The sequence below is a fragment of the Falco peregrinus genome, chromosome 4, assembly GCF_023634155.1.
Source record: "Falco peregrinus isolate bFalPer1 chromosome 4, bFalPer1.pri, whole genome shotgun sequence".
NCBI lineage: Eukaryota > Metazoa > Chordata > Aves > Falconiformes > Falconidae > Falco > Falco peregrinus.
In genome coordinates, this window is record NC_073724.1 from 96884837 (window position 1) to 96897522 (window position 12686).

The 12686-nt window shown below is 38.8% G+C and overlaps 1 protein-coding gene across 1 annotated transcript in view; it reads left to right on the forward strand.

Annotated features, from left to right (window-relative positions):
* STARD13 (StAR related lipid transfer domain containing 13) overlaps positions 1 to 12686 on the forward strand; it is a 297105-nt gene that overhangs the window by 67172 nt on the left and 217247 nt on the right. Inside the window, exon 3 of the mRNA XM_013302212.3 lies at positions 9589 to 9735. Within this exon, the coding sequence (XP_013157666.2) occupies positions 9589 to 9735 (147 nt within the window). The remainder of the gene's footprint in view (positions 1 to 9588; positions 9736 to 12686) is intronic.

A 12686-nucleotide genomic window follows, 5' to 3' on the forward strand; every position in this document is an offset into this window, starting at 1 on the left:
TGCAGATACTTTGCCAGAAATTTGCCAGATACTACTAGACCTCTGTCTTTACCCTTTACTATCTTAACTTTTTGAATCTGTTCCAGCGTTCTTCAAGGAAACATTGATATTTTTAGAAAAAATGACTGAACTGTGTTAGATTGCCAGGGCAGCCCTGGCACTGGCCTGCAGGGTTTGATTCTCAGCTGTCAGTACCTTTAGTGCTCTTTGCTCATGCAGCGAGCACCAACTTTCGTCAAGGTGCATTGTGACAGTTGGCCAGTTGTCAGGGGTGGGTGGATGGTGGCATGCCAAGGAAGCAGTCAAATCCTTGCTTAATTCAACTACTACATTAAGCAAGATTATTGCCTTACCAATTAGTACTAAAGAACTGTTGAAATAACAAGTGAAAGACGGCAGACGCTCATGACCTCTTAACAATTACGTGCTGCCCACAGCTAGACCCTGACAGGTGAGTGGAGGAGAGTACCTGCGTTGGCTCACGTTGCTCAGGGTGGGGTAGTGCTTCCCCTGCTCTAAATCGAGGCACGCCACACAGCTTTGTTCTGGGTGCAGCAGCAAGAGTAAGGCACTAGTGCTTCCACCCTTGAGGCTCCAGTGCTTTACACTGAGATAAGCCTATCGGTAGCTTTTCCTCTAGAGCTTTTGAAGGCTTTTCCCCAAAGTTTGCTTTACCCTTTATAGGGTTTGTGTGTGGGATCTCACAAGTGTTACATGGGTCACAAAATTGTTTTCAGTTATACCATACTATCACTGTCCCTTTTATTTGCTTCTACTGTTTTCTTCTTCATGTTGCTTTTGTACTGCTGGTCTCCAGGCACAGTCATTTGCCTCTCCCACTGTTACTTTTGAGTTACTAATCTCCAGGTGAACGCTGTGGTTTCTACCAGTCACACTCATTTTCATTTGTTACAGCCAGTAGAGGTGAAGTTTACTGTATATGCTTTGTGTCCAGCAAGGTTATGCTACTAGGGGAGGCCTCTGTGGGCTCCACACAGGTATTTATCTTCCCTATATCCATCTACATCAGAATTTCTTTCACTATAGGAGAAATATATTCTTACTTCCACATAGAAAAAGAAAAGGATCTGGTGAGGAAGAAGCAAGTATGCATAAAGATTTTCTTACTTTACTAGTATAGTACAGGAATGGCTGTATGTAGCATGCAAGCACAGCATTAGAGCTTTCAGTCTTGTTAGCATTTAAAAGCTGCCAAGGTAGCAGTCATTCACTCTTTGGACAGGAATTTTTTTCCTCTCCCCACTTGTTGTATTAAGATGCAATATGACCTGGTTTGCATTTGTGTCTTGGAAGACCTAGATCAGACTAGAGTATTTGTTTGCTGTAATGGTCTAATGTTTAGACCATTTATTTACCAAAGACTTCAAACATTATCACTGAAGAATTCAGAACAGTGTGTTATTTCTTAAATAAATAGGCTTCATCAGGCTATGCACATCTTTAATGGAAGATGGAGGTTTCAGAAGGAGCAGTGGACCTTGCAGCATTTTGTAGTTTGCTTGTCTAAGTGAGAATGTCATAACTGAGAAGCTGCCCTTGTCATGCTTTTGTTGGCTATGATCTGAAAATTCACACAGACCTGAATTTTAATGTTTGGATTGAATCCAGAGTAATTTAGGACATGAGCGGAATTTGGTTGCTTGATGTGAAAGTCCTGTTTGGTTTGCCACTGTTGTGATACAATTTGCAGTTTATGGTACTGAAAACTAGGAAAGCACCCTGTGTAAAACACCAGGTTATTACTGCCCAGCTCTTACAACCTTTCTTCAGGCATCAGCTGCTGACTATCTGAGACTGATTATTAGGCTAGCCAGACATCGATAAAGTAGGGGATTTTTGGTATTTTCTGAGCTGCTTTCTCAATTTAACATGTCCTGTGTTTTTTTTCCTGCATGTGTGAAAATTGTACCATTTGTTCTAAGACCAAGAGCTTGATGCTTATTGTGAGGCTAACCTTGGCAGGGAGGCAGCACATAGGTGGGATGAGTCACTTCAGACATAGAGCCCTCCATGTTTATCCTGAGGATGCAGGTTTCCACAAAATGCAGTGGCAGCTGCTGCTTTCTTTGTAAAATAAAGAGGTGTTGTAGTTGTTTTCTGTAATTTAGTGGTTCATCTTCCCCAAAAGAGAAGGATTCAGCTCTCTCAACTGTTTAAAAGACATTAGCCTGTGTTTTCTACCTTCCAGAAGAATTTCTGATGGTAAGGTTTTATGGGCGCAGGTTCTCCTCTTGTAGCTTTGCCTGTACAAAAATAATTGAAGATTTGTTGAACAATTAAGGGAGAAACTGCATGTGATGGAAGCAACTCAGATGTGTAGCCTGGGGATGAAGTCTTGTTTGTAGAACTTTCCTGCACAGCCGCTTGTACTTGGTATTTAAGTGATAATATTTTTTTTTTTCCCCTGCTGATTTTTACATTTATGGAGGAGCTGATACAAAATGCATTAGGCCATAAATGGTGCTGAGTCCAGCTCTTCTACATCCTGGATAGCTGTAACCACAATGTTTTCTGAAGAGATAACCCTTCTTTAAGAAAACAGATTAAGCTCTATCCAATCTCAAAAGGTGCAACTAAACACACTGGGGAGAAGGATCTGTAAGTTACCTATTCCAGTATGTAACTTTTTGTGGATTTAGTGGCGTGAAACCCAATCTGAAATACACCATTGCTTAGTCAACAAGTACTGTGGGAAGATAACCTTCTAGAAACAGGCACAGACTGGTCACATTTTCCAAGTTGTGGTAAGAGTTACTGTATTTTGAAGTTAGTAATTTTTGGTGAAGAAGTAGTTAAATGCATCTTCACTGGTGTGTGTAAGGCATTTTCACATTCATGGGCACTAATTGTGATGTGCAGATACAACCACTGTTGCAGATGATGCCAAACTGAACGCAAATGGATGGTGTCGGGAACTTGACTACTGCATAGAGCAGGTGTTTGGGGTACAAGAAATGCATTTCACTTCCTCCACCTCACAAGGTGGGGAAGATGGTAGAATAGATAAATGATGAGCTGGCACCCACTCTGAAGCTACTGAAGATGGGATAACCCAAGAGGATAATTCATATGCTGAAGTCGGAGCAGATGTCACTTAAGACAGCTTGTCTGGCCATTCGGGTGCCAGTTCCGTAGCATGTGTCGGCAGTACAGGCTTGTCAGGCAGCCTGTTTGTGAAATTCGGTGTTGCTTGACATCATAATTTGTTAGAAGGTGGAGAATTGCTGTAGGCATTGTGAACTGGGAGAATAAATCATTTAATCATTGGAGCAAACCCAAATTAAAATTTGATGTTAAAACCAACTACATGCCATTTTAAGTTGTCATCTTTAAATGAGAAGTCCAATATGAATCTAGTTGCTTTTACTAGAAACAAAGCAATCCTGCAACAGAGTTTTTGTACTAGGCTGCCTGGGCTACTTCACTTTAAAACTTCTGCAGTAGTATGCAATTATTTTCCAAAACTTTTTGCCCCACATCTTTTCTTCAACTAAATTTCTTTCTTTTCCCCTTCCAATCTCTCTCTCTTGTCTTGGGTGAACCAGCATGCTGGCACAGCTTATGGCCTTCAGTCCCAGGAATTAGCTCAGGTTTCTTCAGCTGAGAAGTGTTTCCATGAATAATATTTGGAGGACTGTTGGTACCAGAGCTCCTGTCCTGCCTAACTTAGAGCAAAAGTTCTTAAAAATTCATGCAGGAACTATTGAAAGAGAGATGACAGACACTATTGCTATGCAAGATCAATGCATTGATTACAGATTAAAGGTCAAATTTACCAATTCCCTGTCTGAGAGATTAAAAGCTGTTATGAAAAGTAGAGTCTTATTTCTGAGCTGTTACGAGTTTGCCTTTAACAGGTCAGTCAAATACATGCAGTGAGGTTGTGTTACATTATTTTCTGTATGGTACCATTGCTTTGGGTTCCCTTTTCTCCTATGTTACATACCTTTTCATCATTAAAAACCCCCAAGTGTTTATTATTATTATTCTATGTCTTGAAGTTTCATTTCTGCAATATTTTTCTATTTTGTACTGTATTCATAATTCAATAATATAGCTAGTGGTTTAGTAAAACACAAACACGTAGGTTATAGAAATGCACAGTTGAGCTTAGTGAAGGAAGATAAAGTCAGTTACATGGTGGCACAGTAAGGGGAAATGGAGAAAAGCCAGCAAGAGCCTTAAGGGTCTTTAAAAATCCGTGGTGGGGGTGGGTGGGGTGTGTATTTTTTAATTATTATTATTTTTGCTTTAGAGCATGAAGTACTTAGAAGGTTTCATCAGATTCTCACAGGTATGGTTTGTGTCACTTCTGAAAACCTGTTTGAAGATACCAGTAGCTTGGGGCAGCACACCCTCGGGCAGGAAAGTGCAAAGGAGAGGGTGACTGGACAGGAAGGAAAAATGAAGCTCTATACACAGGTGTATTTAAATGTAATTATCATAGGTTTGGGGGGAAAGGGTTCATCCTGGAAAAGGTATTTCCTTTAAAACTGATTAACTTAACACCTTCATATTAGTATTTCTGTACCTTTTCTTAGGGGAAAAACTGCTGATGTCCTAGTAGCCCACCATTAGGTGAATGTTTCGGGGATCCATGTTGCTCTGAATTTCATTTGATGCCCCTGAAGAGCTTTCATTTTCCCAGCAACCTAGCTATGCGTGTCATTTTACCTGCTGACTTGAAAGATTGAAGAGACTTCCCTTGATCGCTCCAGATGGATAGCAGTACAGTTTTTAGAAGGAGAAAGCATCTAAGCTTTCTTAGAAAGCAGAAGCAGTGCTAACTGCAGAGTTTACCTGCTTTCCAGGACAAAGATGTCACAAGTTAGTTACCCATCTAAAAGCTCTGTAAGTATTTAAGCAACACTATAGTGGGATATATGGGAAAATTCCCTTTGAAATATTTAATCTTCAATATAGAAGGCACACATAAATCTATTTTGAGAATAAAAGAGTCCTTTGTATTCTAAATACTTCTTTTTCAGAAGGATTTTGTGTAAGGAATTGATCTGGCTTCCTCCCCCAGCCCCTGTGGGCAAAGCCACCAGTGGCTGAGAGACCTTCTTTTACAGAGAGCTGCTTTTGAGAACAGAGAAGCTTCATCAATGCCACAAGAGCAAAATATGATATTTGGTCTCTGAAATACTTCCACAAAATCATTCTTTGTGGATCTAGGCTGTACATCAGAGAGAATTTTGTCTAAACCGATATAATATTAGGGAAGAGGGTTAAAAAGCATTGGTATTTTTTTATTTGGAGATAGTAATTTATCACTTGAAGATGTACAATACATTAATTATTAGAACAGTTGGACCTATTGAAGGTTTCTGAAGTGAAAGCCACAAGTTATCAGATAAATTTAGAGTTGTGTAATTTTCTCATAACCCTTCACTTGGAAGCCTTTCTGCTTCCAGTATGGGATGGGGTCTGGCAGCTGGGTTAACCCTGACCTCTTAGTGTTCTATATGGATTTGTTAATTTCTGCCACATTCTTTCCATTTAAATTTAGATTTGCTGGCAGCTGTTTTGCCTACTGCAATAAGCTTCATGGGCAAAACACTGAAACAAATATGCCTTTTATCAGGGATTATTTTGCTGAATAAGTTTAGTTCAGAACACTTGAAGGCTGAAAAGCATGGTGCAGAAGCTTCAGTCCAAAAGGCATAAATAGCTGAATGTCTGGAATGTATTTACTTCTCGGTCTAAGGAAAGAGCAAGTAATAGTTCAGGTGATGGACCGTAACCTTGCACACTGTTTTACCTCTGTAATTTGTTAATGATCCTAATTCAGCTACATTAAGTGAACACAGAATCTGGATATGAATGTGTGCATGTAACAGTAACATAAGCCTGCAGTTCTAAAACTGTGGTTGCTGTAGTAGTAGCAACATAACAACTAAATTTTATGTTTAGCTGACTGATAAATGTGTCTTAGTAAATATTGAACAGTTGGGTTAGTTCTTCATATACAATAACTATCTGAAGCATAATTGCATTTGTAACTGTTTTAAGGAAGTGCATACCACTTAATTTTATATTTAGCACAGAGGATGATACTTCTGTTTTGTGAGGCTTGAGAAATCTATATGGATGGCAGAGGATTCGCTTCCAAGGCCGGTATGTCATTCTCTGCCTAATCTATGACATGATCTTTCTAGACAATGGTGCTTCACCGTGGAAGATGTGTTTGATGAGAGATTCTCTGGTCACACTTTCTTCTATGGCTCAGAGGAAATGGCCTGAAGTTGCACTGAGGGAGGTTTAGATTGGATATTAGGAAACATTTCTTCACCAGAAGGCTTGTCAAGCACTGGAACAGGCTGCCCAGGGAAGTGGCTGAGTCACCACCCCTGGATGTATTTAAAAGACTTGCAGATGTGGTGTGTAGGGACATGGACTTTGTAGTGCTAGGTTAACTGTTGGACTTGATCTTAAGTGCTGGACTTGGTGATCTTTTCCAAACTAAATGATTCTGTATTCCAAGGTAACATACAGAAAGTGTTCTTGTAGTGCACTTCTGTCTGTAAGCTTTTCAGGTACTTCAAAAGATAACAGCATCCCTGTGCATTGCTGTGTGACTACAGCTCCAACAAAGAAAGAAGACCTTGAGAGTATATGCAAAAGAGTGTTCTCCCTGTACACCTTTTTAGAGGAAAAGCAATGAATAAGGCAGACCATGATTCTTAGATAATTTAGAATGAATTTTTTTTTTTCCTCCTGAAGGGCAAGACACAAAAGCTTCCAAAGATGTCTGACCCTACAGCCTCTGAAGTTGCAATGGGCAGGATACACTGATATTCAGCTCTTCTGAGCACTGTGATAGTGTCCAGCCTAGTTACTAGAGCTGAACACTGGCGAGCTGTGTTCTGTATGAATGGATTAGGCAGAATTTATTCACTGGTTAGAAGTCCTACTGTGCAGGCTGTATATTTTTGAATGTAAGTAGCATCATGTTTTTGCTGTTCAGCAGGAATTTCAGGCAACCTTTGAAATACGTAGCCAATCAGCATTTGTTCCAAATGGTGCTTTTGTTGCCAAATTTCCAATTAGTGAATGGCATTTGTTAACTAGGCTCATTTAGCTTTATCTTGAAGGATAATGAAAACCCATCTTTTTCCTCATCTCCTTAATAGACACAATATAGATTCTTACTGAACTAAAAAAGGCAGAACTGAATGGAGAAAGCTGGGAGAAGTTACAGTTTGGGGAAACCCCTTAGGACTTACATTTTTAAGAAATTACTGTGGTTTGAATTCTGTTAAAGCAAAACAAATTTATAAAAATAAGGGAGTTTGGCTCATACAGATGTACTGCAGAGTGTTAGTGAATGCTGGAAGTGTTGTTCCCCCAGGTAACTGTTTGTCAAGGTAAAGGCAAAGTGTGCTTCCCTATGCATGGAGCTGTATTTTTTGTTGTAACACAGTATCATATGTTTGCATGTACATACGCATTTGGAGTGTCAGGAATATTTTGAAGCCTTTCTTAACGTCTTCATGAATTTTCATCTTTGTCTTTTCTGTGCACAATGCTAGATTAGAGACATATTTCCAGTCATCCCCTGTCCCCGTCCCTCCCCTTTTTCTGTCATGGAACAGAAAATGGACTTTTTGCACTTGTGTAAATCCCTTCTTATTGAACTCAAAAAATACAAACTTCTAATGTAAACTTTGATGTTTGTTACCTGGCAAGTACAATGTTTGCATAGCTCATGGAAATCAACACATTTTACTCATTTCCCTGGGTAATTGTTGCCTCAGGATCATTTGCCGCTGATAAGTAAGAAAGCATACTCTTACAGTTCCTTTTTCTTAAACTACAGTTTAACCGTGTTGAGAAACGGAACCTTCATATTTGATTTTGACAGACTTTCAACATTCATTGTTGCTGGAGTTTGGGTTCGTTTGCATGTTTTGACCTTTGGTTTTTTGGGGGTTTTTTTGAGCCTTCTTTAGTATTGAAATGAGGAAGCATAACTACAGGAAAATGTAGAATCTTTACTTTGTTTACAAATGAGTGTTGTAGACGTACATCAACATGCGCATTTCCTGTGTATGACCATCTCACTCAGAATGAGGAGTGTCTTTTGATACTCACTTTCTATGGAACATCCTGTATTTTACTTTAAAATGGTTACGAAGACAGTGGGAAGCAATCAATGTCTCTGTTTAAATAATCGTAATAGCTACAGAATTGAAATACAGCTTAGCATTTTTAACAGCATTTCAGGAAAAAATACTCGGGAGGTGGTAAAAATTTGGGGAATTCCAAATAAAGATTTGGAAACCTAAAGATTGGATATTTAATTTTCTGTGCTTTGAAACAAACCCTACAAAGATAAAACTAGCCCCTCTGAAGGGAACATGTGTCTGTTGGTAATATGGTACCAGGTGTCTGATGGTCTGGGGCCTTATTCTTAGTTACTGTGGTGAAGATGAGCAGTTCCATTAGTAGCAATACATGTCAGTGTAATACTGGAGTGAGCATCCCGAATTCAATTTGTAAAGCTTTTTTCTATGATAGTGAACTTTACAATTATCTCTGTCCCACTTGCAAAACACCCATGAAGAAACAAATCACTATAAAGATTTATCAGGTAAGAATAATTACTATTCCTATAGCTCCCCTAGGTGTTGTGGAGTGTTGGTGTGATGCTTTTAGGGTTTTGGCAGGATGGCAATGCAGCATTACTGTTTGTGTGCTCAGTCAGTTAGAATTGTTTGCTATGAAATTATCTTCTGTGCAAAGACAATATATTGTTTGTGAAAGTAATAAAGATGAAAGAACTGAGGTAGCTTCAGGACAGAGACTAATCTGGGGAGCAGTAGCTGCCCATGATGACAGGGAGGCCAGCGTGACTGTATTTTTTTTGCGGATCATTAGAAGTGATTTGAATAAGGAAAACTAGATGTGATGCAGCAGCATGCACAAGGACTGCCATGGAAAGATGCTTTTCACTGGAAAAGACTTTGAGGAAATCGAGGAATAAGAAAAGTATTTTTGGCAGTTACACTACAATGGATTAATGTTTCCATTTTACAACGAAGCAGTTCAGATAAAAGGGGAAGGTGCATCCATGAAAACAGAATGTGTTTGGGACCAATGAAGTATTCCCAACAGATGGGCAATAGAAAGCTGCAAGTTTTGACAAAGTCTGGAATTATAGTAAGGAATAAAATACAGTGCACGTGATGAACTTCAATGCTTGGATTCTTACTGACAGCAAGGAATCAGTGGAGAGATGCTGAAATAGAAGTGGCTTAGGGAGGAGACATTAAAGTCACTTTGGTTTTGGTTGTTCTTAGCTTGAGCTGGCAGTGGGTCACCCAAGATGAAGTGTTAGAAAGCCATTCAGATATACAGAAGTGGAGTGTGATAATTTGAGCTATGAATATGTGTCAGCAGGAATGGAGTGACAATTGAAGCTTTCTAAATGGAGAAAAGTTACTCAAGGACAGGGAAAGAACTGGTCAGTTTTTTTCCTTGAGGGCTTGAAGAAGAATGAGAGTCTTAAGTTACAAAAAGCTTGAGTGTTTTAAGACTTCATATATGTTTGATTTCTTTTAGACCCAACCAGAAAAAGGATCTGAATGGCCAGACTCTATGTCATGTCTTATGAAGAAACTGGAACAGTTGAACTTAGATATTGAAGAAGCTCTGAGTGCTGGCTCTTCTCCCTCCAGTACTCCTTCTACCAAAAGGCACAAGCAACTGGTAAGAATGTGTGTGTCGTATGATACATTTAGCTATCAGATGCTAGATGCTCAACAAGCATGGTTTTCAGATCTGGTTGTTTCTGAATAGGCTGAGGAGCTCAAGTTCAAGGGTGAATTAACTTAGTTTTCACTCAGTAATAACAAAATCTCTAATATTAGACAACTAGAGCCAAATAACCAGAGATGTCATAGGATGAAACTTGTACGTTTTCCATCAGTATGGCTTAAAATCATTAAACACCTTTTTTATAGGGGAATTTGAATCCAGATGATTGCATTTGATAGTTTTTCAGGATTTAATATTGTTAATTTAAAGTTCCAGGGCTAGCCTATTTATACTTGCTATATTCATTTAAAGAGCAAGAGAAACACTATGTATCTTCATTAAGAGTTGAATTAATACTTTTGTTTATTTTATCTGAATACTTGATTTAGAGGTGCATTCCTCTAGTTAAGAATATTTTATGTTGACAGGTGTCATCAGTTGATTTCACACAGTTTCCCAAGCTTTTATTTTGAAGGCAGATGAGATTGAGGAGCAACGATATTATTTTAGTAATTTTGGAATAAGCAAGGTTTTTTATAAAAGGAAGTAACTGAAGATAGAACAATGTGAGAAGTCAGGAGTGTTTTTTCTCTACTGTAGGCTATGATTAAAATGAGTTCTTAAGATAGAGTTATTTGGATGTGCAGCTCTGAATGTTACTGCTGCCTTGAAGTCCTGGAAGGTGAGCTTGTTTGAATGCCTTTGCCATTGCTACTGTTTCAATGCTGCTTCATTTTGTATAAGTAAATTCTTTAGATAAATGCCTGTGTGGATCACAGTGTAAATGGTCATGTCTCTTAAGGTGGGATGTTCAGAACGTTGCATCTTAGTGATGCACTTTGCAGCATGTATTTTCATATTCTGTGGAGAGTTAGTAACATTTCTTTCTTACTGTACATGGAAGCAAGTCAGAACCAGCTCTGCCCAACTGAATTAATTTCATCATTAACTTCGCTATTAAGGGACAGGGTTCTGTCGTCTTCTGCTCAATGTCTTCTGTCAAAATGCAGTGACAGTGTAGTCTGCTTTTCTGCCTGAAAGTAAAATCTGAGCCATCAAAGTTTAAGCACTTGCCATTGTGAGGCTGTCTGTTTTTGGTAACCAGTGATCCAGATGCCTGTGATTTTATGGCTGTGCCTACTCTACTAAGGCAAAGGCCATGGTTTGGTTAGGCATCATTCTTTTTCCAGGGTGACTTGAACACCATAGGACACTGGACTTCAAATCCATTGCATTCAATGAAGGCCAGGTAGCATGTAGACAGCAGAAAAACAAATCCAAATAGGCAATGTTTTCAAATGCTCTTTGATACTTAAGAACAGCATCATTGGAAGTGGTTGCATAGAGAATGCCAACACCAGCATCCCAGATGCTTGTGCTTCTCTTACTGAAGCCTAGTGGCAAGATATCTTCTGAGTACAGAGGCCAGGACTTCAGGCACAGCCTTCTTTCTGGGACAATATTCCACCACTAAAAGCCTGTGCTAGTGCTACAAACCCGGTCATGCATACTATGCTGATAAAACTACCTCCAAGCCAGTTTCACTGGTCTTGGCACAATCGTTTCCCTTACCAATAGTTGCATATTGGATAAGTACAGAAAGATTTCAAGGATGCTTCTAACATCAATGCCAAAATTATCCTTAATACGATATTTGAGCACTTTGCACTGCTTTTTATCAGGCCACGTTTTCTTCCCTCTCTGAAGCAGGAGACTTGCTTAATTTTAATTGTCTGTGGACAGGCAAACATGTGAATCAGCCACATTTTTATTGTGGCCTTATGTGGCAGACTGGAAACATCCTTTAAACATCCAAGAGCTAATTTCACTACAGGAGATGGATAGGTCATTTAACACAAAGGTTTTCCTGATGAGACCAGCAAGATCAGAGCAAGAAAACAGTAGGGACAATCTGTTGTAGAACTGATGGGACACCGTTTGCTGTCTCCTGCAAGGGTATTTGTAGGACAAGGGTACGATCTGCCTAATTCAAACATTTAAGAATAATTTGCCTGAGAATTGGTTGACCTTAGTGTTCCTATATAGTCAAAGAGGAGAAATGCATCCTCCTAAATCTCTCGGTGAATTTAGTGGGAAGAAACTGATTTTGCAAATCTCAAAATCACAGTTGCAGTGGAAGAAATGAGCTCTTCTTTTCATACAAGTTGCATGAGTAATTTATCTTATATCAATTCATCCCATTTGGTCCATATTTCTTACAATAGCTTGTAATTTGTTCCACACTTATAAAATGTTTTATTCTTGTCACTCACAATGAGATTTGTATAGGAAGATCTATCTCAGACGTGTTTACTAGTAACTGTGTAAATTTGGCTTCTAAAAAATGATGAACCACTTATGGGTTCTTCATAAGTTTTTATCCTATTTTGACTATATAAACTGGGAACTGATGCAAGAAATTATAATTGAAATTATTTTGGTGAAGTGCTCACAGATACAAGGACAACTTGTAGACCTGAGGTCTGCAAGGTAGGTGACTCCTGTATGAGTAGCAACATGTTTGTTGGAGCTGCTGCTCTGAAAATTGGTCGCTTGAGAGTGTGGGCAATTTTTAACAGATGACAGAATATTTATTTCTTAGGGCAAATGGTATGTCTCAGAAATGTATTATGTAATTTAATAGCTAGGTTGAGCCAGTTGGTTTTCTACTGAAGGATTATTTGTTTGTTCATGGAAGTAACTGATATTTTACTATTATTTAAAAGTTCCTGTTGTGAAGGTATCTGTTTATTAATAGTGGTTGATCAAACAAAAATTTTACAGGAAGAAGACTAAATATTTGCTAACTACAATAGACTGAGTGAATAAATGTTATTGAACTTACCAGGTGAGAGTAGGGGGTCTTGCAGTATTTTGGTGAACAAATTTAAGGTGTTTTCTAA